Raw genomic sequence first — 27554 nt, 5'->3', positions numbered from 1 at the left:
GCTTTCTGCTTAAGGAAAATCTAGTTCAATGCTGGAGCTATCCCTGTGCTGCCATATTTTTAATTCTCAGCTTCAACAGCAGCGTACAAAACACTCTACATTGTGCTCTTTTGGTTCTGTGTGTCTCAGTATCAGGTAAGCAGGAAAATCAAACTGAAAGCATCCTTTGGTGCAGATTTTCAGATGGCTGCAACTCTATTGAATTTTGTTGAGGGGAAAAAAACGTTTCTTCAATTTCAGTTTAATTTACGCCATTGAGACAGCCTGGATGAGCCTCCACACAAACCTGCGCTGTGCTCTTCTCCTGTTGATCCTGCAGACTGGTGCAAAGGGCTCTGGGAATACGATGGCTTTTTTGCCCTGCCTCAAGGTAGGAGCCTTGTTTTAATAACCAAAAGATTGCTGGAACAATGTCATGGGAGGTGCAAACAGTGCCCAGCTCTGCTGCATATCAGGCTGTGGTGTTTACAAAGAGAAGGAAGTACTCACGGTATTAGCAGGATTTGCACTGACTGGGTTTTCTGAAAACACAGTTCTGTGAACTTCCATTCTTCTATTTTGTTTGGTTTTCTTTTTTAAAGAGAGCTAGAACATATTTGCCAGTTGGCTAGAAATTATTTAAATGACTTCGTGTTCAGTCAGTAGGCTAAATTACCCAGTATTTGCGTGGGAAAAGTAGGGTGTGAAAGATTCTTTAAAACAAAACCCCTATTTAGGTCTTTGTGACAGCAAATGGAGGGGATGAAACAATATCTTCTCAGCTATCTTATAGCTTAGTTCACTTTGCTTTAGGCCCTCTTCCCCTAGGATCCTTATTACACAACTCCAGAAACATTATTCCTTGGAATTACCACTTGCCTAAATCCATTAGTTACTCTCTTTACTGCAGTTCTGTGAGGAGGACCTTCCCACATCACAATATTGCATGTGTCCAGGCAGGCAGTGGGCTATGGTTCTCACTGGGCTTCTGTTCCTAAAAACAGTCCCAGAGAGCTGAGAACACAGTTTTGTTTCCTACCAGAAGTAAGCAGAGAACAGCATTTTACACACTGCGAGTTTTGACTGTCCTCACCTTTCTCCATACTTCTCGCTTGGTGTCTCTTGCTTCTCTACAACATCCCAGGAGCTGTCGCCCCTGCCCGCCTTTCTTCTTAGTTGTTTCTTAACACTGTTCTAAAGCTGCACAAGCCAAGTCAGGATAATTTTCTGAAAGGCAGTACATTATAACCTACAAAACATGCCTTTACTCTGCTTGCTGGGGTCTTGCAGGTGCCCCTCACTGCTGCTACCAATGTCATTCAGTGCTATATGGACTTCTAGGTGCTGCTCCGCGTACGTTTGGCAGCCTGTCTGCTGTGGTGCCAGTGGAGAAAAAAGGCTGAAGTCTGGCCAAGATATTGCTGTTTCCTGACCACTGTTGCATCCTTCCAGCATTTACTCTGTCTTGGCTCCTCTCCTGTTCACTGCAAAGGTTTGGGCAGTGCAGTTTTTAGGTTTGGAACACTGAGTGTGCAGAAGAGACCCAAGAAAGAACTGAGCAAACGAAAGCAGAGCAGGGCTGGAGGGTGACTGCCCTTCCAGCTCTGCAAAGGGAGAGTGGGGTATCCCAGAGCTCAGTTAGCAACTGGTGGAGTTCAGCTAGAGCTGACTAATGACAAGAGACCGGAAAGCATCTAGGAATAAACCCCAATGAGCTTCTTCTATTATATCCCCAAATCACCGGTTGCTAATCACCGAACTCCATGCAGAGTGTGCGGCTGTAAACATCCATCTTCCTTTACAAGGGCTCCTGTTGACTTCTTACTGGGCTGAAGTCAACTCACGTAGCATCTCCCATCATTTATAACTTGGGTTAGAGCACTGTGGAAGCAGGGGTAGGTTTACCGGTAGCTCTTCACATCTCATCAGACATCTTTTTCCTTTAGATAAAGGACTCTGATCCTCCATCACAAGTAGCAATATAACCCACCCTGCTAATAGCTCACCCATGGAGGGGCTCGCTCTGGCCCATCCATTCCAACCAAGTTGAATGGCTTTACCTGCCTGATTTTGCATAGAGACCTGAAGCCACCTAGTACAATCTTACAGCTAAAGCTAAACTGCAACATACATTTCTGGCTCTTCTGTCTTTTCAGATGACTTCTGACTTCTGCTTTCTGCCTCCCTCCAGTGGCAGGTCCTCAAAAGAAGAGAGGAAAGTTTGCATGAGAGCACAGGCAGGGGGCAAAGTGGAGATCAGGTGTGAGTTCGACCTGGCTGCCCTCAGCCGCTCTAGCCCTGTGCGAATGTGATGACCTGCAGGTAAGAACCAGGGAACTGTTAGAGTTGAAGAGGAAGGATCTTTTGATATTAATTGAGAACATTACAAAAGGGAAAGGTAAACACTACCAGCTCAGCCAGGATTAACTCTGAGATTGCAGTTCTGCACAGCAGATGCTATCATGGTCTCTTTCTTCCATTATCTCTTACAACATATTTTTTAGGTTAATTTTATAGATGCTTTGTGATTTTGTGAGGTGGGTTTTTTTGTTCTGTTTTGTTTTTCATTTATCCTGGATATCCCATCACTTCATTTCCAGAAAAATCAAGAACTGACTGCAGTTTTCCTGAGTCATTACCTTACATTCGATAGCTGTATCTTCAACATACAATTTTAGTCTGAAGAAACTGGGAGGCACTCCCATTTCTCTTGGCAGTTCACTCTACCATCTAATGACAGTTGATCCTTTAAATGATAACTCCGTGTTGTCAAGCTCTTCTCCCTAACAGCAGTCCTAGTATTAATAATCCAGCAGAGTGCCCATGTCTTACATACTTTGGAAACAGGTAAATTCCATGTAATTATGTGAAGCCATAATATCAGAAAATGGGCTACTAAAGAATCCCCAATGACACATCAGAACAATACACTATACAAAAATTTTGAGCATTTTTAAGTATAGCTCATACTGCATGGAAAAATTCCAAACAGCACTTTTATATATATATGTCTACAATGAGTAGATAAAAATACTTACGAAATTTAGGTCACCTTTAAAAGCAGCTTGCAAATCCGAATGCAACTAATTTTGCCTGAAGGTAATGCTGTCTGGGGATCAGAATTTGGTAATTCTGAAAAGCGGGAGGGTTTGACAAGCGTATTAGGAGTATGTTCATGCATTCAGAAAACAGCAGAGTTTAAAAAGAAAAGCTCACCTGTTGCATGAGGACTTTTGGGGAACATCACCTGAGCCTTTCAGCTCAGCTTCTGTGATTTACCACACCTTGCGCAACTTACTACAACTCTGGTTCTTCCTTCTCTCCTGCTCCTGATCTGTTCCATGGGCTGGATTGAACACCTAATGACAGACTTTTGTTCCATCTCTATCAACTCTGTTGATGAGCAGAGTGACGTTATTGTAAAATCTCCCACTGTACAACCAAGAGCTGAGCTCGCAGTCCCCGGACTGATCAGATTGATAACCAGAATCCATTAGGGACAGCACGTGGGCTTTCTGTGTTGGAATAACGAGGCACATTTTGATTTTACAGTTAAGACCGAGTGAAGCTTTCTCAAAGCCCTTCTAGGTGAACAAAGATTGACCAAACATTTTGCGTTATCTGCTGTGGAATCTCACAGATGTTTCCTTGCAGAAACCTTAAACAGAATGCCAAATCTTTCAACATCACATACAAAGCTGACCCAGAGCCAAGCCTTTACAATGTTGTTTTGTGTTTGCTGACAGTATTGCATGTGCCTGTCAAATCCTGTTTTGGATATTAGGTCTCAGGATGGAGAGCTTCCAAATACCAGCCAGGTCCAAAGTAAGCCACGGTCCACAAAAATAAAAACAATAATATCAGAAGAAATATAAATACTCAGATGAATAATTATCCTTTTATTATTTCCTGGCTTGCAAGCTCGCATGTGATCATAGGAGGGGGGTGATTTTGAAAGGAATATGCTAGATTCCTGCTGGCTAAAGATATGAAGGTTTCTGTTACTCTCACAGGCTTTACATCTTACACGTCAATGTGAAATCCAACAACATATGCATTTAAGACCCATCCCTTACGATATTCATACAATGGGCTTTGGACTAGGTTTGTGAATTTGTCTGCTTTAAAGACAAAGGGGATGCTCTTTTGCTATCACTGGCAATATTTTCAGAGAGATAGGAGTGGCTAAACGGTGAAATTGCTTGCGAAGCACGATTCAGAAAGAAGAATGTTGGTGGGATACCCAGTGTTCTGAGAGTGTATGACCTGTAAATGTCCCTTCAGCCCAAAGCGTTAGATGATTCTAAAGTCACGCGTGTGAACGTGGATACCCATAACAAACAAACTACTGGTATTTTAAACACCAAAGTTACAGCCAGTGTCTCCGTGGCTTTGGTCTTAACCTCACCTCTTTGGGAAAAATATTTCCAAATTTTCAGTCTAGATTTATTCATTAGGGCTGGCTGACAGGAGGAAAGAAAAGGTTATAAAATACAACGTAATAAGAGTATTTGATAATAGAAAAAAAATTTTTAGTCTAAAAAAAGAACATTTATAATTTCCTGAGTAATTTCTAAATCAGATCAGAGTTTTCTGATGCTTTCTATAGCACTGAAGTTGCAGACTCTGCCACAGGGCTGTCACGAGGGCAGTGTTTGTAAGATATTGAATTCAGATAAAGTACACACTTAATTTAGAACAGCTGTTGCCTTAATTTTGTTTTCAACCAGTAGGATGAAACTAATCAAAATAAGACAGAAGCATGAGTCTGGAGCAAACCACTATCCCTGTGATCCTACCAGAGGAAGAGCAACATCTCCAAGATACAGCTAAAGCATCATCATCACATTGTCTTGCTGTCCGTGTTCTCTCAGCAGAAAAACGATGGCAGAAAGAAACGGTGGCAACCCTGGCAGAACCACACCTTGGGAAAGTTAAAAACCAGTGAATCATCACTTGTAGGAAAGATGATGCGTGGAAGTGGAAACAACACACCCTGCTGGGACGTGTCTCTGCACACAGCCACGACCTGCAGGAATGAAACCCTCCTGCTCTCCAACAGCTGCACCAAGAGCTCATTTAAGGGTAGTGTGTGTATCTTAGCAAGATGTGTACGGTTTTCCACTCTGTCCCTCCCAAAAACCACTGTTGCCCAACATACTTCAATGTATGTGGAAAATTATTTTTTTCACAATGTTCCCATTTAGAGCTCAGTGATTGCCTTAAGTTCCATTAAAAATACTAATAAAGAGAATAAAAAACATTAACTGCATGTTCCATTACACTATAATTATTCTGTACAGAAAAGTTAAACATATGCACTAAGACATCAAACAGGAAAACACAAAGCAAACCCACCCTGTACACGAGCACGTGATCAGTGCAAAGCATCTTGTCCTACATATGGAGAGGATTTTTCCCCCCCCCACCTCTGATGCAGGTTAAATTAAGGGTCACTGAATGTACTTTGTCTTACCTTTTTTTTATAAAACCCCAAATTATTTTCTGCTTTAAAGAATACGGCCCTAGGACCAAAACTTTGATTTGAAGGAATGTCTCAGCTTTGTAAAAGGCTAAATCATACACCTAAGTAGCTCTGTCCCTACTGCTCACGCTGCACCACACAGAACTGGTGTAAGAGACACAGTTTATGCTCTTTAGCTGACTGCTTGGCTCTACCTCTGGGAACAAGATGGGAATTTTCTCTGATCTACAGCCGCTTTTCTTTGCTTCTCCGCTTGCTTTTTCATCCATTGTTAACAAAGAGGTCAAATCTTTTAAGTATTTTTCTATTCCTTAAAACAAAATTCTTTAAAACACTCCAGCAAATCCTGTGCTCTGCTCGTTTCCAGGAGGGTTAACAGAAACCACGTGGCTCAGCTCTGCTGCTGGGTCCAACGCACCTATTTTCGTTTGTCAGGCTGTAGGACCAAGCAAGGCTCTGATGGAGACACAACTGCACCAACCATCATTTTAGGGGTAAGCAGAGCGGGGACCTTCAGTTTCTACCACAGAATATGGGAACTGGAAGCCCAGCCCTGCCCACAAGGGAGCCCACAGCTCAGTCCTGCTGTGCTTTAGCTCAGGATGTTTGCAAATGATGGAAAGCACACCAGAAAAATCTTTCTAGTAAACAAGAAACACATCTGGATGCTATTGCCTGACCCCTACGTACCAACCATGTTTTTAACTGCTATGGTCAGTGTTCCCCCTTCCTTCATGGGGGACTGGCCCAACTCTACATAATCCCTCATGAGCATTTCAGACACACGGTCTCATTCCTGGCAGCCTCCCCTACGCTAAATTCTCTCTGGTGCCTGGAACAGCTGCTTATTCCTCCAGCTTGGGCCTTTGAGATGTAAATAGTGTAATCCGACTTCAAGAGGCAAGGAAATATTAGCAGAATTTAATGTAAATACTATATAAATCATCCCAAAATAGCATGGCCACGGGATGAGCCAAAGACACTAACTGAAAGTTAAACAGACTAGGTAAATATAGACTAAATATATTCCCCTCCTGGAATTGCCACTGGAATGGATCCAGACAGGAAATAGGTTAAAATGCAGTCTTGTGGCAGCGATATTAAAAAGCCATTGGCCTGTTTGGTGACATTTATAATGAATTTAAGGTACTCCATACATTTTTAATACATGCTGAGTTAAATATTATCAAATCTATAAAAAGATTATGGAAAAAAATATCTGGCTTCATATGGGTGGACACTGCCTGGAGCTCTCTCTGTGGGTTTTGTGTAAAAGAAGTGTTTGAAAGAAAACATGAAAGGGAAAAAGAAAAAAAAAAAAAAATCAAACAACCCTGTAGTAGAGCTTTTGAAAATTGTAACTTGCACCTTTGGAGCCTAGAAGTCACCACACATCAAGGCAACAGAATTTCCAGGACACAAACCGCAATGGGGACCAAGGAATGAGACATAATAATTACCTTCCTCGCACACACAAGTGGAAAGATATCAGTTTGATTGTCTAGTGTGGCTTTGTGCAGCTCCTGATTCAGAACAGCATAAGTATAAAAGGACCCTTTTCTCGTATGGATGCTTTTTTAGCAGGTCTCTTCCGCAGAAAGCATCATGAACAGCAGTGTTGTTCATAGGTACTAAAAGATAAACAGATGCCCTGACTTACCTAGTGCAGTCCTAGAATACGTGCGCTTGACTCCACGTCACAAAGACCAGTTTTCAAAAAGCAACATTAACTTTGTCCAGTGTTTTATCCAGATTTCAAGCAGGGTGGGATCTCCACACCTCTCACTCCCACACCGTACTCAAAAAAGGCACTCAGTGCCTATGACCCCTCCACCCCCAAAACACCCAGCATGGCTCAGCTGCCCAGCAGAATTCAAACCAGAGGCTGCAGGTAAAGCCCAATAAACCCAAAGGGAACCCAGGTATGTCTAGACTAACATAATCCTTTGCTTCTTTAACTGGATCCGTGTTTGTGACTTATAAACTAACGTTTTCATCATGAAAGGCTGGAGACAGTCTGAGGCAAGGGACTCCTGTTGTGCAGTCCCTTTTCATGAAAGCTCCTGAAGCAGCTGTATCAAATTAAATAAAATTTTCTTTCTTTGCAGAAATATCCTCAGCCTACTGGGCAAGATAGGAAAATCACTGTGGAAGGCAGAACGGGGGGCTGCATTGTCTCCTGTTTGATATTGCACAGCCTCCTTTGCCCCTTACGCCACATGCTCAGTGTGTGACCAACCAGCCCCTGGAGCTGTGGCCAGACGCACAGAGCATGGTACAAGGTGAGGGTTTCCTCTGGCCAAAGCGTGACACACAAGTTCAAAACTCAGTAGCTAAGAAGCAACACAGGAGCAAATCTTTTCACCCCACTTGAGCTTCAGGCTGTTCAGTCCCCCACACAGAGCAGGAGGGAAGAAAGTTACAGAAAAAAGGTAAGGGAAAACAAGAAACATGCATGAGGCAAGTGTCACTGCAGCTTCTTTCTGCCTTCCGAGAGTACAGATTTTGCTACCTCTATAAATGCTGTTCCAGATGCAGGAGGAGGTATTTGCAAACACCCACCAAGCCAGGCTCCCTGCAGTCACTGGGAAGCAGTTTACCCTCATTGGTGCTCAGACCACAGCACCCTCCAGAGCAGCTTTTCTCTCCATATTTCTGGCATGGGACTAGGCTAACTCACCTCTTCTGGCCCCATGTAGCCTTGGTGCTGTAAAGGTGGCACTGAGAGCACCCTCTCAGACTCATCTAGGTCACCATTCACCATGAGTGCTCAGCAGAGGACTTGCATCCCTTTTACTTAGGCAGCTTACAAAGACCTGACAAATCGCCACGCCCTTCACTGAGTAGTTCCATCCAAGAATCCGATGTGCATACAAGATACCATCCATAAAACTTCTCTTTGCTTCAACAAATGAACCACATCACCCTTGTCCTCCCCTCCCAAGCCTGCCGTGCAGTTCATAGCAAACTGCTGCTCAGAGGACATCGCTACGGACCACCAGCCCCCAGCACCAGGTGGCCACAGAGAAAGAGCTTCCTAACTTACCTGTTGTCTATGTCAGCTTCCACTGGGCCATCCTCATGTAACAAGCTACAAGGAGGAAATGAGAAGGAAATAACCTGTGAGAGTATATCAGCCTGTGCCTAATTGTCAGCATCCTCTTACAAGTGTTGGGCCCACAGTTGTGGCAAATTAAACTCCAATTCCTAGAAAACAACCTAAAGAAGCACCTCCCTGCCTTTATGCTGCTTCTGAAGTCTGATGTCTGGTCCTGTGTGACACTGCTCCATCTGCCATGGTTGCTCAGAAAGCAGCTGAGGAGACAGAAGACATCTGGGAACCTAGAGCTTGGGAGCCCCCAAGCTTCAATTCTCTGCATACATACTGGGGTGAGCCCTGTGCTGCTTTGTTATGTTTGAAGGGTTGGTCCAGGGTGCCCTGCAGTGTGGAGGATCCAGGCCCCAGCAGAATTTTACAGAACTACATGGGTACAAGCTGCCCAGCACAGGAGCTTTTCGGTTTAATGTTGCTTAAGTGGTGCCAGAATATAGAATCATGGAATCGCAGAATCACTGAGGTTGTGAGAGACCTCTAAGATCACAAAGTCCAAACGTCAGCCCAACACCGTACCTACTAAACCATGTCCTGAAGTGCCATGACTACACATTTCTCGAACCCCTCCAGGGACAGTGGACTCCACAAGTTCCCTGAGCAGCCTGGTCCAGTGTTTCACCACTCTTTCAGTAAAGAAATTTTTCCTGATATCCAATCAAAACCTCCCTTGGCACAACTTAGGGATGCTTCCTTTTGTCCTATCATTCATTACTATATACATTAAGTGTAGTCACCTAACTCCATTGAAATCAGCCTCTGGTGTCTAGAACTCTTTCCCACAAGCAACTGCATAAGAAAACTCAAGCTGATTTTCAATTTTGACTTCCTAAATAGTTATCCTGTTTGCTTTTCAGGTATCTCATATTAGATTTCTTTAATATTAGGTATTTCTTTTTAAAGATGGCTTCTATTAAAAGACTTCCAAATTAAATCCAGCAGAATTATATGCCTTGAGACACAGCAAAATTGAAGAATATGATAACCAGTCATCAAAATCTAATTTCTCATTTATTTGGACTTGCTGCATTCAGCGAATAACATTAGAGTTTAACCTTATGCCACAAAACCTCAGGCTACTTTTTATGTAAAAATCTGCCTCATTTTGGCAAAACACAAAATTTCAAGAGTAGAATTGACTAATTTGAAGACTGTTTCTACAGGAAGGAGATTGAAAACTTGGTTTCAGAGCACTGAAATTAAAACGTTTTGACATTGGCTTCAGTGGTCAGACTGAGTCAGTAAAATATAGCTCTTTGTCAACAAGTTTCCCACGATAGTTTTTGGTGCCAGACAGTGCTTTCTACCACGTGTCTAGAAGGAACAAATGCAGAGCTCATTTATGCTTAGACTTCCTACAACAATGGTCAAGTGGACCAGAGAACCAAAACAGCAAGGGAGAAGCAAATATAAGAAGTAATGAAGTTCTGCTTAAAAAAAAGAGAAAGAAGTTACATTCTGCACAAGAAAAAAATATAGGCACAAGTCCCAAATGAAAACTGTTGTTTTTTCTCCCTTCTGCGTTAAGGTTTCCATAAGGTCTTTAATCAAGAAGACCCATGGCTAAACCAGATGTGTACTGCATTGTTGGAACACCATCTAAAACCTACGACTGGTTCTCCCCAGAGATCACCTCTGACACAGGGAAAGGTGTAATTCATCACAACTCAGCTTGACTTATCTGCAAAGCAGCCAAAAGTGTGTGCTGGGTGGGATTTTTCACCGTCAACGCTTGGGTTGAGCCAAGAAATGTTTCCAAAGGCTGACACTCGAGCCACTGGGCAGGGACCAGCAATGATTAAAACTTGGTCACTCTGTTCCCAACTCTGCTGCTGACATTACATAAATTGGGGCAAGTAATTTCCCATGAGTGTCCCAGTCAAATTATTGTAAGCTCCTTGTGACTGGCTTATAGAGAAACTAATCCTGCGCATCCCCGATTACTGTTGAGTCAAACAACGTAAATTAGTGTAAGTTCTTCAAAACTGCCCCAAACCATTCAGGAAAAGCTGTTACTGTTAGGTCTGTTTTCAGATGAACACTGCGAAAAGGAATTTGAACAGAGCAATGATGTCACACACAAACGTTCGGAGCACTCTGTGTTCTCAGAAATGTAAATAATGCCATGAAACACCACATGGGATATGTAAGCTGCTTTAATAATAAATTTATTAAGCGGCAAGAAGCCACTCTGCTTTGTAAACCGATTTTACTCAATCACAGTCCCCCTATTTTTTCTTTTCCTCATTTAACATGAATACATTCTGTAATCTGTATGTGAAAGATTTACGTAGAGATGTTCTGGACCACTCTCGACGACTTTTACTGGTCATAAAAACATTAAACATGCAGAAACAGCACCGTATTAAAACTATAGGCCTTTTCTCATTACATCTCCATTGCTGCTAAGCTAAACTGTCACTGAATAAGCCAAGCCTACAGAGTTTTTTTCTCCTTGTTCTGTGTTCTGAGATGTAGAGGCGCCTGCAGAAATGTCTGATACCACCTCACATTTAATAAGTAATTCAAAAGGCTTTGTTAGCAATAGCTGCAGTTGCTTCTTCAGACTAGAGAGAGCTTCTCATGCATTAATGCACTTAAGTTAGGTTTTGTGAGGAGCTCAGCAGAGGATGTGCCCTCTTCCTGATACAGTTAGTTGAGCCTGGACTCTGCACCACTGATATTGTTCAGCAACTGTGTGCACCAATAATTTAAAAAAACCAAGAAATCAGGCTGTTTTTGTCAGAAACAAGTAATAAATCTTATAATGATAGTAAAAAAAATGGCAATTTCTGATGCGTGACATTTTCATTGCTTGAGAATGAATCAGTGCAAAGTGAGGTAACCCATGCACCCTGTCACTTAGGGCTGCGGGCACATTAAACCAGGCGCCGCCTTTTGGAATCCCTCTCCATATCTTCAGCAGGAGAGTCTCCATTGCACCCTAGAGGGGACACCAGGTTTAGCAAAGGGTCTTCAGATGCCCCTCCAAATAGGGACAGCAACAAAGCCACGCCATAGCCAGTAGCTCGTTCGCCCTACAAGAAAAAAAACAAAACAGAGAGCAATTCATGCTTCAGATTGTATAATTTGAATCCAGTTTTAATTCACCCGCTCACTCAACACTTGGGATCCCTGACAGGCCTGCTCAGCTTGTGCTTCTGTATCCCTACTGCTATTGGAATCTGTCCCAGTTAGATTAAACCAACACATCAGTTGATTCACATGAGAACAGAGCTCACACTGACTCAGGCATGGATTTATGCAAGCAATGTTCAAGGCAGGGAATGTTCCATCCAGCATGAGCATGGATGTGAAGTGTGAGTTGAGCAAGCCTGTTTTTAAAAAAAAAGGAGGGGGAGGAGTAAATTGGCCTGTTTTTTAGGGGAAAAAAAAGAGAATACGCACAATCCTTCATTCAAAGGGAGGAGGGGAAAACTGCAGGAGGAAACAAATGTTTTCTCTGCTGCAGGTCAATAGGCAGGATAATCAACTCTGGTCAATCATCTTAAAACAATATGGGTAAAAATGGAAGGCTAGGATTATTGCCACGAATGGAAAGCAGGCAAGTTGTCAAAGTTTACAGCATCAAAGATGTTGCTGATTAAAGTGACCATCAGAATATTTCAAAATGAAAAATACAAACAAATGAAGCTACCAAAATGAAGACATTCCCAATGCAGATGAAGAGCCAATCCTTTTCAAAAGAACTCTTCTCCTCCTAATTCTCTGGTGCCGATTTTGATGGCACAGAATACAGAATATCTGCAGGCACAAGCAGTTTTCTTACGCAGCTTGCTTGCCCAGGAAATTGTGGAATTCATGTGACCATACTCACTGCATGAACAGGCGCAGCAATGTCTATATGGACCCAGACTCCAGGCCAGTCAAAGCCAATGTGAGAAGCAATAAAGAGCCCAGCACAGGAGCTTGGGGTATTATCTCGGTCCTGCAGACACAATGAACATACAGTTAGTCGTATCAGAAGAGAAACTGTCAATATTTTATTCTCGCTTACAGAAAATATAGTTGTGCAAACCTAGTTCAAAGGTTAATGAACAGTCTTGCAAACCAGCTATACTGTAAATCCTTTGACTTGATCCCTGATAGCTCAATTCTTCTGCCCAAGCTCCTTTCTGCAGTGTTTTAGGAACTTAACTGCACATTTTAACTCTCAAACGCAGTAAAAGCAGCTGCAGCAGTCCCCAAGGCCTCTGCCCTCAATTTCCTGGTTGCTGCATTCCCAGTTTCTGTATCTGCTGATTACGTATGATCTGACAAATACCTGTCTTTGCTTCTTAAACAGTTTCCATCCAAGAATTCAGGATTCATATTAGGGCCATGTTTAAAAAGCAAGCAGCCCAAAGGTACCTTTGCAGCAGGCTACCCTATTTAAAATTTACACTAAATATCAGTGCAGTGACATACAGCCTGCAAAATCCCCTGGTGAAAGACCCTGAAGACCACAATTACATGGCCCATTTATAGAAGATTACAGTACAAAAAGCTTTTGGCTAGGTATCAACAGGCCAGCGCATTATCTAGAAAACACACATTTTTATGTCATAAATGAAATTGAAAAGAAAAAGAAAACTCTTACTGCCACGGAGTTCTTCATGTCAGCTACAGCAGAGGTAAATTCACTGAAGTGGAGCTCAGGGCAATACACAAGAGGATGGACCAAGTCTCCACAGTTCCTACCAGCTTTAACACAAGCCTTTTCCCACTCTTCATTATTGGTAAGGACAGCAGCATGATACTTCCCTGTGGCAATTCCCTAGTGAGATATAAGACAAAATCAGGAAGGATTAACCTTAACTGTGCTGGGTAGAATAATTCTATACTACTCCCTCTCAGCATTAACAGCTACTTTCCACCTACCAAAACCACCAAGAAAAAATATCTTAAAACTACTCTACAAGAAGGTAGAATTATAAGTGTAGACAAAGACATTGTAGCTACTGCTGAATCTTTTAAAACTTCTGAAAATCCATTCTGCAGCAAAATAGTCTGCATTTGTCTGGCCTACTCAAACCACTGTCCTACAAAAAATATGTCTTTATAGTTATTGAGCAAGCAAAATATATAACTTTTCAATTATTTATCCTTAGAAATAAGACTAAATCAGCAATTAATTAGAAATAAAATATTTAACACTCACAGAAATGGAGGATACCCCAGTGATAAGTATCAATCACACAAGCAGTCTGAATGCAATATCCTCATTCAATGGAAAGGTTGCTTCCTTCCAAATATACAAAACCCAGAAGCCACCCATCACATCAGTTTTGCAGGACAAGAAACTTTCAGAACATTGATGTTTACACCAACGTGTGCAAGATTAAAGCGTCTAAAATTTGACATCATTTTTCCTTCTGATAAGAAGACCATTTCATTTTCTATAAAATTAAACCACAAAAATCTCTGCTCATCAAGACAACCTTCTACAACAAAACAACAGCTTTAAATTTGAACTTGTGTCATTCTGTGTATGACATACAATATAAGCCATTTTATGGACAAGAAAATTTCTAATTGCTATCATCGAATCAGTATTGCTAATTATACAGCTCCTGAATTGCAAACATTGAATACTGGATCGCTTACATCAGCTGCTATTGTCATTAGAAGAATTCAATTTTTTCTTTAAGTATGTAAAAGCATAAAAGTTGCATTAAGGACAGAAAAAGCCCCGCCTGAGTAATGCAGTTATAAATGTAACACATTCATGGCACACGCTATGTGCACAGAGGATTACAGTTTACTGGGGATGCTGTTGGCAAGTTTCTCTTGCACAAGTTTTGGAAGCCGTCCTCCGTCACAATGGCTCACAGCATCTGCCTTCCACCAGAGACCAGCAAGACAGCAGCAACAAGTGTGTGATGCACAGACAGTAAAAGGATGCATGCCCCCCGTCTGCTAACAGTTCCTTATTAATACCTGAGCTCCAGTAAGAGTGGCCATATCAAGAATGATATCAGCTCCAAGGTCCTTGCATGCATAAGCTACTCCATCAGCCAGTATCAGTCTACCTTCTGCATCAGTGTTATTGATTTCCACAGTTCTGGAGGAAAAGAGGGCATTTAATACAACTGTGCTTCGGGCTGGAAGTTGAGACTCATTTATCTGGACGGGAATAGCGGATGAGAAAGCAGACTCAAATCTAATGTTGCTTTCTTACTTGACTCTGGAAGTCTGTATGACTGCTTATTCCCTGGCTGCAAGGATCCAGACAGAGCAAACAAGGAAAAGGGTTATAATAGTATTGCCCTCACGGTCAGGTCTGCTTGTTGGGCCTGTACAATACCTAGAATACTGAGCTGGGACTTTACAAACTACTGCAATGCAAGGAAGTATCATACTCAGCTTAAAACAACAAGAGGTTCTTATACAATGCTAGTCTGCTTCTACAACTTAGACAACATAGACTACAGAGGGATACAGAAAACTGGCTCTACTGGAAGAAAAGCATAAACCTGTGTGCTTCACCGAAACTTCCAATACACGATATGTATTCTAACTTGCATTTATATACTCAAGAGGAAACTCTAAGCATACTAAACCTCAATGCTATGGCTGTCTGAAATGCTATTATCAATATTTAGAGAAGCTGATGAAAAACAGGTTCACAAGCTACATGGTACTCAGATAAAGTGAACCAAAGATGGCATTTCCTCTCAATGCTTCTGTGAAAAGAATAGAAACAATCTTACTTTCCAGAGTAAAGAACATGAATATCATCAGGTCTTGTTGCACGTGGTCCGACTGCATTCTCGGCCAAACAAAAAACAGCATGAAGATTGTCTTTAAAACCCTGTAGCAACAGTGAGAGAGAAACAGCTTTTGATTCACATCAAGCTAATTTAGTGGGACTGAAATCAATGAGAGATTACAACTTCTTGACAGCAATGACACTAATTACATGGGAAATGTGTCACTAATGTCTTATATCCCGAAGATGAGGCCGAGAGCTATACAAAACGGTCAGGAGGAACTAACATGTAACACTGGAGAGTGAATGAAAGCCTGCGTGCGTGCTAGACACAAATGGGGAAGAGATCTAGAAACCTTTTGTCAACTGATCAGTACAATCTTCTTTCAGTTGCAAGTGATCCTAGGAACAGAAAGGGAGCCAGCAGCATTTAACAAATAAAAACATAGCTCCTCCTCAACCAGGACGGCAAGCCTTAAAAGCATCAAATTCCTAGGGAAACCAGGGGCAGTGTTACTGTTAATCTCTTGATAAAAGTCCGTAGCTGAAGAAATCTGGACTTGCTGAATCAGCTCGTGCTCCGAAGTCTAAAGGGCAAATGCAACAATCAAAACCTTTCAAAATAACGGGCAGCATCTAGAAACCATAAAGTAACTCTTGTCCAGCCAGTGAGCAAACAGCATTGCTGATGAGATCACCTTCTATCTATGACCTTTTGCTCTTCCAAAATAGACCGTGCAGCAAAACCCTCACTCTACTGACAATCTCCCACTGGACTGCACCAAATTTTCATCCTCCAAGTGGGAGATGTGGTTAACCTATTGTCAAGAAGTGAAAACCTGCTCCCATTCAAAAATGTAAGACCATGTTTTTCTCTTCTCCTTCGTGTTGGGAACCCACAATGCATGAAATGCGTATGTCTAGGAAAAATGACTTGCATAATTCTGCTATTCACAGCCTTTTTAAATCCCACCGCAAAACTGCCGAAGAGTACGAAGCCAGATATTTTCTGAAGATGGATAATAACCTCTGTCCCTCTTCCCACTAAGCTTTCTATCAAACACGTTTCCAAATTCAGTCTCTGAGATGAAGAACAGCTATTTTAAACCTCTTCCAGCTTGATATTATTCTTAAGAGCATTAAAAAACAGAGTCTTGAAACAGTAGTGACAACAAATTCTTAGCACGCCTGTCTAAATACATTTTCCCCAGGGATTTCATTAACAGGTCTTCTTACATGAGGTTGTAAAATTGAGTAGTGAGATGATTCCTTTGTTTTCACATATAAAGGCACAGATTTCCTGTGAGGCATGACAGCTTCTTCAGACTCAGTTTGTTCAAACAAATCACTGCCAGTTTATTCATTGTTAAAATAACTGCACGTGAAGTGACAGATCAATTAGGTTCACACCTACTGGAATCGTGAATGCAACTTCTCTCACTGCAGATATTTACACATAAAACTACTTCAGAAACAGGGACCGACTCACTGAAAGAACACACCACATCTGGCTTTCCCAAACTCTCCCAAAGCTCTGTGTAAGTTCTACCTCTTGTCCTCTGCACATGTGTGATCTAACTTTCCAAAGAACTCTGCTATGGAAAACCAGCCATTTTGCCCGGGATGCAGCTGACAAATCTGTTTTCAGTTTTAAGTCTCTGCAGATAACTGTGAAGTTTACAATATTTCCACATCAAACATGCTGCTAGGGCCAAAGCACAGAGCAAAACTGTTGAGAAATGGGAATTTGGCACTGATCTTCCCCTGGACAAAGCTTCCATCAGATCTATGCATTAATCTGCAGCAGTAAATGTTCTTTGAACTTTGGATACTTCTTCAAGGCAATAGCCGCTCTGTCAGCAAGACACAGTCACTAGATTTGTGGAGAGGGCAGAGGTTTTTTGGCAGTGGCCACTTCTTTTCCCCAGTTCATACTGCTAGAGTGCAATATGCATTTCTTAAATTCTTCACATTTCAATACCTGGCTTCTTCTCAGGCCCCCTACTATTTTCCGACCATTTTAAAAAATGACACACAGCTCCTGATGAGACTAGAGATACCACTTCCCCTGTAGGTTAATGTGAGAACTGGCACAGGATTTGGAATATGGACAGATTTCATACCCCCGAGCTACTCATCCCCTTCTTTCCTAAGGGGACGACAGCTGCCCCAAATCTTACAGTTTAAACAAAACTAGCACTGGATAACTCAGGTATAAATCTGTTTTGAAGAACTAGAAACCACTCAGTCTGCAGAATAAACCCTAAAATTCAAGAAAGACTCTTAAAAAAATAAAATAAAATATAGCACTCAAGGAATTTCTCACAATTCTCAAGATCCCAGTAAAGATTTGAAATACTTTCCTGAAATAGCAGAAAGAGCAGAGTGGCTCAAGATCATCAACAGAGATGGCAGGTCAGAACTTCAGGATTAGACTGGCCCTCATATCTGGGAATATATCCAGAAGCCAGACAGCTCCTTGGCAATACCAGGCTACATGATATCAATTAACACATTTTACTTACTTGCTTTACAGTGGCTTTGAAGGCACCCAAAATAGCAGCTGCTCCACCACAGTCTCGTTTCATTCCAGGCATAGTAGTCTGTTCAAACAGAACCACAGATTTATTTTTTTTTAATCCTTTAAAAGAGAATTCCACTGTAATGCCTGCTAAAACTAGTATTTCTGATGCTCCTAACTCTGGTCTTGACAGTGCTCCACCACAACAGAAACACAGAATACGTGCATCTGCTTATTGGTGGATCTTGTCTTAGAACTGGAAAATACTAAACCTCTACTGCTAATTTGTTAGAAAAGAAAAAAGAAAAAGGTTGTTTACAACATTCATACTGAGGCAAGCTCACACGGGTTTTGGATCTGTCTCCAAAATCAGAAACTAAACATCATTGTTTCTATCTTTCTTTTTACAGTGGACAACACTTAAAGGACAAAATATCAGGTAGCTATTTAACTGCTCTGTAAAATGTTTCTTGACTTCTATTTGATCTCCCCTGGCAGTTTGTGTCTATACAGATGGCAACAGATCACATGTTTACTCAAATAAATACATCGTCCTTTCCTATAGATATTAACTGACCTATTTCTACCAGAAAACAACACAGTAAGCAACGGCAGCAGAAGAACAAGTGTTTATGTACCTTTCCCTTAATGCTGAGTCCTCCAGTGTCATACACAATACCTTTGCCCACCCATGCAATGGTCTGCGTAGCACCATCTGGAGTGTGACTGAGAACTGCTAGCGCTGGAGGATGCAGAGCTGCCTTTCCAACTCCATAGATACCTTGAAAACAGAATTAAACTGCTTGTAGGGAAGAAAGATTGTGGGAAGCAATCTGGCTATGTTTTGCAAAACGTCTTGGAATACGATAGGTGATAGAATTGTTTCAACAATGTGCAGCTAAAATATATGAAGATGGAAAAACATTTCAATTAACTGCTAGGAAAAAAGCTGAATTTTCAACATAACATACCTCCAAAGCCTCTCTCTTTCAGCTCCTCATCTCGAATAATGGTAGGAGTAATCCCAAGATCCTTTCCAACTTTTTTGATCTCCTTAATCATTAGAAGAAAAACGACATTGTCAGTCAGTCATCAGAAGGACACACTTGTGTCTTTACGCACATATGGGTACCTACATAAGGATTTTAGGTGATTTTTGCATACATACACACACAAACATTCACAATTTTGGGAGTGGTGCTGGTTTTCCAATGACCTAATTGCATTGGGGCGTCCTTGACTTACTATGGCATGAAATACAAAACTGACCTTCAAGCTCCACTAATAAAAGAATTTTTCAGAGGTAAAGGACAGCTGTCCCACCTATTGGATCATGATGCAGTTCTCCAGATCTTTATGATACAATTCATTCGGAAACACAACAACTTCAATTTCAGAAAGTCTTGTCGCTATCAAGTTTAAGACAACACTAGCACTACCAAAGACCAAATCAAGAAGTCATGTCTTCTGACTTCCAGTGCCTTACGCCAAGCTTTACACTCTGCCTTCCTCCAAGTTATCAAAGTTCTCTGAGATATTAAAGGGCAAAGAAAGAGCCTCAGCATCCTTGGACAGGTTCTTTGATGTGTTTCCCTCTGCTGACATACACGTTTTGTTAAGAGATAGCACTAGTTCTTGATTGCTGTAGTCTAGACTTACAGTCAGTAACTGTTATTTATCAGGTGTATTACCTACCTCCAGGAAGTTATCTGTGTTCATCTCATTGCATGGGGTATCCACAATTCGAGCAGCCAGCCTGACTCCTTCTGTAGCACTTGCCAGACACTATAAAAAGAAGCGAGGACACCTGAGAACTGGCCTTGGTTTGGCTGGTTTTCTGCATAGCTTTGCATTTAGTGCTATGCAGCCTACACAAGACGTGGTTCCTCTGGAGCACATTTATGCTTTACCACAACCGATCACAGGCAGTTGTACAATACTGATGTCAACCAAGCTAACTGTTACTTTTTGTATGTGTTAAACTTAATTTGTTTTTCCCTGTGCTCTAATTTCTAAGCAACTGTATACCTTCCTGCAGGGAACTCACATGGCAAAATTAGTTGCCTTTTCCACTATCAAACGGAGACTAAGGAGGCAATGTGAGGAGGAGGAAAGAAAGATAAAAGCAAGCAAATTCAGGAAGTCACAACAAGCTTGTAGGCTGCTTGGGCTGGAAACCTGCAGAGATTACATTATCTACAACATAGGAAACTGCAGAGTTTATATACAGCGGGCAGAGTGGCTGTGTAGAGTGCAATAAAGATTACTACTGTAACACATTCTACATAGCAGGCCTACGGGGCACGTGGAATATTTCATATCTGTGTAAGACATGCAAGCATCTGTTTCCTCATTCCTGTAGCACAAGGTACGAACCCTCATATACTGGACTGAGTAAAAACTTATTTAAGCAAGAGTGGACAGAATCAAAATGGTCAAGAGAAAGCATGCTGAGGCTGCTTCCTTAAAGAAGGATCCTCCTGGTAAAAAGGACAAAAGGGGCACTAGACATCAAGCTTTTACTTTTAACTCCTGGGAATAAACAACTTGAAACAAAAGGCGATGTTAGGAAACTTTGTTCAAACTGTTCAGTAGTCGCACTACACTGAAGACCACACACGGCAGAAAGGCGAGTCAAGATGTGTTCCAAAGGAATCTGATGAGTGGGACAGTTCTTTGTGCTGAGGTATCTGAAGTCTGGCTTGGCCAGACTGGCCTAAGGACTCTCCACTCCCTACCCCAGCAGACTCATAAACCTTGGCTTGCTTTGGAATGGTGCCCAATTCCCTACAATTACTTTGATTACTTTACTTCCCCTAAAGGGATAAGGACCTCATCAGGAGCCAAGTCAGGTTTGGAGTGATTCACCGTTACAACCATGCAGGTAAATGCAAGTGCTCTAACCCAAAGGTCAAGTCTGAGGGAAACAATATGACTTACAGAAATAAGCTGTGCCTGGCTTCCAGGGTATTCTGGAGAATCTGGATAATGCCAGCCTTTAATAAGTGCCTTGTAAAACTATAACAATCCCTACAAGTCCTCCCCATAAAAAATGCTGGACAATGCAGTAGGCGCAAAAGAGAGCAACACACCAAGAAAGAGGTTTAACTAAAATACCATCACAGGCCTCTTCCACGCTCTGCATTAGCTGTCTGGTGTTGGTTGAATTTAAGGGGAGAAAACTAAGCTTGGAGGAAGCCAGTAATAGTTTTGGCATTGACATCAAGTGGAAAAACAGGAGGTAGAAATAATTTCAGCTTTGTTTTTTAGTTATAAATAACCCAAGTGGTTTGGAATCTACCTATCTGAAGGAACTATTTTGGACACCAGTTATGTTTTTTTCTAATTTGGGGCATGGAAAACTGGTCTGGCATCATCTTCTACAGCCAATTCAGTTCACAGAATAAGGACAAAGTACGAAAGGAAAGATACTGAAAGAAAAAAAATACCCTAAAGCCGTAATTCTGCAAATTTCAGATGCAGCAACACTGTCTCCTTCATCAAATCCATTGCCAGAATGTTTGGATAACCTCACTGATTGACCAGCATCCATCTGTACTGAAGCACAGAACCTGGCGTGCAAACTTTGGAAAAGCTTTTAACTTAGGATCTTGAAGAGGAATGACTAAAAGTTATCTGATGTGGAGCTCCCTCTCTGTAACAGTCAAACAAAAGGGAAACAGTCTTTATCTACTATTGAAAGACAACTTAGACATATTTAAGTGTTATGTATAGCTCATCTCCACTCCTTATCATTTCTTAGCATCATGTTTCTGGCTGCAGTTATGCGAGAAAAACACAGCCAAAGAGGTGCATCAGATAGAAATAGCAGAGGCCATATGCGATCCCGGAATAAGCAATTTTTAGTGACTTCACTGTGATATTCACCCACACAGCCACACACAGATTTTGCCCAGGTAACAGAAATTGAGAAGCCCACATGCTGAAGGCAATGTAATATTAAAGGCTAAAAATACACTATTTGCATCTATGATAAACACAATAAATTTTCTTTCCTTACTCGTTTGGTGTTTTCCACCCTTGAAATCTCAATTCTGAATAACATTTTCAGCCCTTCCTGCAGGAATACGTTCAGTATTTCTACTCACAGGTGCTGTGGACCAATCAGTTTCAAGGAACTTTCATCTAGGATAATGTTACTTTACAAGACCTATTGCATATGTAGCCTTAGACAAATGTGTTTGTGCATGCAACCAGTTAAATTAAAAAAAAAAATCAAGGAGTAACAGAAACAACTGATAACCCAAATAATCAAAATCTTACTTTAAGTGTTGCCACTTCTATTGGTCCATTGTTTTGTCCAACCAGGAAAAACTCTACCGTTACAGTTTTCTTCTCTGTGCGTCTTGATGCACTGGATCGATGTGTGAACAATGGGAAAGCCCTGGCCAATGCACACGCAGAAGCGAAGACTTCAGACCGCTCACAGACCATCTGAAACACCAGCCAGAGGAGAAACAAGTCACACAACATTAGGGACATGGAAGACTACACTTAAAAGGATCTGTTACCTGTGATATTATTGGTGAAGGGGGCCGGAATAACTGCTGTCTGAATCAAGACGTACTCATACGTTGTGTTTTGCACAGATGGGGTGGCAGTACGAACAGTTCCCATCTGAACTGGTTCAATTCCTTTCCCATACGGAAATTAATTACACTGCTGGACTTGACTGTGTGGGAATTAATACCTCCTTATAAGGGAGCTGGACTACTTTAATTATACCAGCACAATTAACACAGGTTAGCTTACAGTTTGAGACAGAAAAAGCATGGGAACCACCAATAAGCGTTCAAAACAAATGAAATGAAGAGATAAACGATATGAGAATGTGGGTAATATTAACCCAAAAGCTTTTTAACATACAGAATATTTTTCTAAAGTTCATTACAGCAATTACCAATGGAAAATAGTTTTAGCTAGGCATTTTCAAAGTTAACTATAAGGTTAAAAAAATTAAGTAGAGTTATTACTCTTGCAAATAAGTTTTCCAAGTGAAGAGTATAATTAGATTATGTTACTGACACCGATTCCATGAGTCTTCTCTAACCACCTAGAAATCTGAATTAATGTGGAGAAGCCATAGAAGCAAATACCAAATCCATCAGGTTCATACAAAAGATAACCAAAGCAGTCCAAGAGCTTGTCCTGCAAGGGACTCACATTGGAGCATTAGTTTGCATTAAGACTTTTAAAACTCACAGAATAACACAAACAAGGCACCTTACATGGGTTATGCAATACAGACATAGCACCTCACACGCAGCCTTTGTCAATCTTCTAAAGCACTTGCTAATGTCATAAATTGAAAAAAGCCACTGCAGGTTCCACATTCCTAGCTGAAGACATTCCACATGTATCCAACCTTAATTCCCTTCAGCTGCTCAAGCATGGGTAAGCTGTTGTTTTACCCATCAGTGCAAACCCATTTATAAATGCCAGTATAATTTTATAGGTAGAACTTGCCCACTTCCAGTCTCCTTGGATACAGCGAAAACCCTGAAAAGTCAAGAAAACACTTGACTAGGCGTTTCACCAGAGGCATTTTCAAAGAGCCACTTACAACAATACATCTGTTGACACCTCCTGGAAGGCAATTTCTAACCAGGCGGGTGATGAACTGCGCTGCAGATGGACTATTGTGTCGGCTGACCCTGGAAGGCAAAGCGGCCACAGTGGCGTAATTCAGGTAGAGAGGGCAGCTGTCGGTGGGGTTTGGATTCAGAGTGCTTAAAGCAGAATGCCATATCTGGGGAGAAAAGAAGAATTTAAAGACAACGAACTGTATCAGGCTTCTCTTCCCATCTCATTCCCACTATATGTAGGCACTGTTTAATTGCAGGGTTTTAGGTGTTGGAAACAAAGAAATTATACACGCATTTTTAAATGTAATAACCTCTAGAGGGAAAAGAGATGGGAAGTACAACAAACCTGTTTATTAACCAGAAAATACAAATGTACTTTCCATTCCAAACATCTCTTTTAAGCCACACAAATCAAAATTTAAAAGCACACCATTTAGTGCAAAGGCTGCTTCAGAGCCTTCTTCAGCTGACAGTTTTCCTAGTGATAAATGAATGGATGATTTAAGAGTCTTGAGTTATTGTCTCACACAGCTGTGTGCCTGCAGCCCAGAGGCATACGGTGTCCTGGGCTGCACTGAAAAAAGCGTGGCCAGCAGATCCAGGGAGGTGATTTTGTCGTCTATTCCTCTCTTGTGAGACCTCATCTGGAATATTGTGTCCAGTTCTGGAATCCTCAACATAATTAGGAGATGGACCTGTTGGAACTGGTCCAGAGGAGGCTACAAAGATGATCAGAGGGCTGGAGCACCTCCAATACAGGGACAGGCTGAAAGAGTTGGGCTTGTTCAGCCTGGAGAAGAGAAGGCTCCGAGGAGGAGACCTTATAGCAACATTCCAGTATCTGAAGGGGCTACAAGAAAGCTGGGGAGGGACTGTTCACAAGGGCTTGTGGTGACAGGAGGAGGGGCAATGGGTATAAACTGGAGAGGGGCAGATTTAGACTGGACATAAGGAGGAAATTTTTCACTCTAAGGGCAGTGAGGACCTGGCCCAGGTTGCCCAGGGAGGCTGTGGCTGCCCCATCCCTGGAGGGGTTCAAGGCCAGGTCGGATGGGGCTTGGGCGGCCTGAGCTAGGGGGTGTCCCTGCCCCCGGCAGGGGTGGAACTGGATCATCTGTAAGGTCCCTTCCAACCCAAACCGCTCTGTGATTCCATGATCGCGATTTAATGACGAATAACCAAGAGACGGTGGTTCAATACCACCCTAAGAGAGCAAGGAGTCAGAAAAGGACCCTGCCCCACGTCTAGCGAGGAAACCCCAGGAGCAAAACGCTCCTCGCCCCCGCCGGGAGGAGGGCAGGGGCTGCACCCCCTGCCCGCCCCGAGCCGGCTCCCTGCCCGTTACTTTTCCGTTTCGGGGCGAACCCGAGGCCGTTCGAGGCCGGGCTCCCCCCCCACCCCAGCCCGAGCCGGCTCCGTTCCAGCTCTCCCGGCGGCTCCGCGGGCGCTCCAGGCCGGGCCCGGCCCCCTCACCTCCTCGGTGACCCGCGGCTGCAGCTTGGCCCGCAGCTGCGCCCAGGGCAGGCGGTGCAGGTGGTGCAGCTGCCCCAGGACGAGCACCGGGCGGCTCTGCGGGTCCCCCTCGCCGGCGCTGGCCTGGAACTCCAGCTGCACGTTCGCCATCTTCCCCCCGCGGCCCCGCCCGCTGCCGGCCCGGGGCGGGCCCTGCCCGGGGCTCTGCCCGGCCCAGCCCCGCCGCCCCGCCTCCTGCTCCCCGGGACCGGCCCTGCCCCTCCCCAGACCCCTCCGCGAGGGTCCCTCTCCTCGCTGCTGTCCCCAAGCTCTGCTAGACCCATCTCCAAACGCTCCCCCCTCCTGCTGCAGCCCAGACACGGGACACACAGACAGCCCTGTGATTCTATATACCCAGGGGCTCTGCCCGCCCCCCCCCCAATGGAAATACCACCTTAAAAGGAAAAAAAAAAAGGATATATTAGGCTAAATTCCAGAAAAGACTTCATAGAATCATAGAATCACCAGGTTGGAAGAGACCCACTGGATCATCGAGTCCAACCGTTCCCATCAAACACTAAACCATGCCCCTCAGCACCTCGTCCACCCGTGCCTTAAACCCCTCCAGGGAAGGTGACTCAACCCCCTCCCTGGGCAGCCTGTTCCAGTGCCCAATTACCCTTTCTGTGAAGAATTTTTTCCTTATGTCCAACCTGAACCTCCCCTGGTGGAGCTTGAGGCCATTCCCTCTCATCCTGTCCCCTGTCACTTGGGAGAAGAGCCCAGCTCCCTCCTCTCCACAACCTCCTTTCAGGCAGTTGTAGAGAGCAATGAGGTCTCCCCTCAGCCTCCTCTTCTCCAGGCTAAACACCCCCAGCTCTCTCAGCCGCTCCTCATAAGGCCTGTTCTCCAGCCCCCTCACCAGCTTTGTTGCTCTTACTTCCTTAAGGTGAGGTCACTCTCTCTGAAGGGACGTTATGGAAACTTTATTGCCCAGTACTTTTAAAATTAACCCAAACAAAGGATCTAGGAAAGCCTGTTGCAGAGGTCAGTCGTGCAACCTCATGGACCAGACTGGGTAACGCAATAAACAGGATCCAGCTCCAATTTGTAGGAGTCTCTTTCCTGACCCACAGAACATAAACTGTGCAGGGGCTCACTGCTACTCCAGGCCAAGGAAAGACAACACCACACAGCGACAATCTCAGGATCGAGACGTTCCACAGGTTCAACCAGGCGATCAGCTCCTTGTCACCAACTACAAATTCTGCTATTCCTGCTGCTGCTGTCAACACGGTGCAGTCTCCCAATCAAACAATGCTGTAGGAAACATTCATCTAACTCTCAATCCTTCATCCTTCTATTGCCACTTAATTAGTGATCCTTTCTTATTAGTTATAGAATTAAGGCACTCAAACCTAATCTTACATAATCCATCACAAATAATATGCAACATCATAATGGATTCCTATTTAATGATTTTACCCAGGAAGGCTGTAAGTTTTTTTTCCCCAATAAATGAATTTTGTTGTTACAGACCCAATACCTAAACCTTTTGAAAGGCTGCATCAAAAGCAAGCTTTCCAAGGATTTGCGCAAAGGATATAAGAGGCCTTTGCATTGCAATGTTTCATAAAAGCAAAAATTAAATCCATACAACATAGGCAGCCTCAGTGAACACTGCATCAATTTTATTCCTTCAATTTTTCAGCACATTCCAAAAACCACCAAGCAAGATGATAATTCTCCATTTCACTTTCCAACTGCTAGAGGCTTGCAGTAGCAATAAATTTGCTGTGCTTTTAATACTTTCATTTTCATATATCACTAGAATTAACTTCCGGTAACAAGGAAGAGCAGCTCATTTTTGCACACTTGCATACGTTTATTAAAAATAATTCTGTACAAGCCAACAGCTTTATAGGTCGTTCCCACCAAGTGAGGAGCCACAGACTCTTGGGAGATGCTCTAGCAATGCTCTTCTGTTCCTTGGTTAGGAATCAAGAGGTTCAGTACAGGCCAAGAGGAAGAATCCAGCAGCCACAAAGAGGCCACTATCTGCAGAACAAGGTGTACCAGCTTTCTCTGCAGCAGAACACACACATGATTACAGGGCCGGGCAGAAGCGTGTCAGTAGGTTCAGGCAGCTCCTCTCCTTTAACACCTGAGTAGGCAGCAGCCACTGTTAAAACCAAGCTACTCCTCATTTGCAGTGGCTGTTCTGGGCTTTCGTTGCCCAATGGCACAGACAGCACCCCTTCTGCAACATGCCATGTGGAGATATTCTTACCAAGCACAGCGTAAGGGTTTGATTTAGCTGCTGATAGTTTAGACTGACTTGTAATAAGCTAGGCACCTGCAATGATTTAGAAGCCTGTTGTAATTGTTTTCCCCTTGATATAATCAACTTCAATAAATTCCAGCTCAAGTTACACAGGACAGTTGACATCAGAGTTTTGCCTCGTCTGATGCATATTGAAACTGCATTTCTTTTTACAGGATTGGATAGAAAATATGTAGTCAGTTACTTGAGCGGAGCTCAGACACCGTGGGCATAACTCATGGGAAATAGCTCTTGACAATGCAAGTTACATTGTGCTAGAGAAAGTTACATCTTTTTTTCCCCAAGATATTTCATGTAAACACTGCTTTCATTTAATTATGACAAAATAGAAAGACACATTAAC

The 27554-nt window shown here is 42.8% G+C and overlaps 1 protein-coding gene across 1 annotated transcript; it reads right to left on the bottom strand.

Annotated features, from left to right (window-relative positions):
• Window positions 1-10714: 10714 nt before the first annotated feature.
• Window positions 10715-25058, bottom strand: NPEPL1 (aminopeptidase like 1). The gene is made up of 12 exons (XM_069871870.1): window positions 24889-25058; window positions 23394-23579; window positions 22094-22264; window positions 19505-19594; window positions 18781-18862; window positions 18448-18590; window positions 17814-17891; window positions 15290-15390; window positions 14517-14640; window positions 13177-13353; window positions 12415-12525; window positions 10715-11614 (listed from the first exon to the last, which is right to left on the bottom strand). Exons 1-12 carry the CDS (start codon window positions 25036-25038, stop codon window positions 11456-11458), a joined length of 1572 nt encoding a protein of 523 aa, XP_069727971.1. The 5' UTR covers window positions 25039-25058; the 3' UTR covers window positions 10715-11455.
• Window positions 25059-27554: the final 2496 nt, after the last annotated feature.

The sequence above is a fragment of the Phaenicophaeus curvirostris genome, chromosome 18 (genome assembly GCF_032191515.1).
Source record: "Phaenicophaeus curvirostris isolate KB17595 chromosome 18, BPBGC_Pcur_1.0, whole genome shotgun sequence".
Classification (NCBI taxonomy): domain Eukaryota; kingdom Metazoa; phylum Chordata; class Aves; order Cuculiformes; family Cuculidae; genus Phaenicophaeus; species Phaenicophaeus curvirostris.
The sequence above is the reverse complement of the archived record's forward strand: the minus strand, read 5'-3'. Positions and strand labels throughout refer to the sequence as shown.

Excerpts from the sequence above, each read along its gene's own strand:
- NPEPL1 (XM_069871870.1), bottom strand. The coding sequence starts at position 25,038 with ATGGCGAACGTGCAGCTGGAGTTCCAGGCCAGCGCCGGCGAGGGGGAC. Across the intron at positions 18,591-18,780 it reads GAAAGAGAGAGGCTTTGGAG|GTATCTATGGAGTTGGAAAG; the intron begins GTATGTTATGTT and ends TCTGTTTTCAAG. Across the intron at positions 11,615-12,414 it reads TTGCTGCGCCTGTTCATGCA|GGCGAACGAGCTACTGGCTA; the intron begins GTGAGTATGGTC and ends TTTTTCTTGTAG.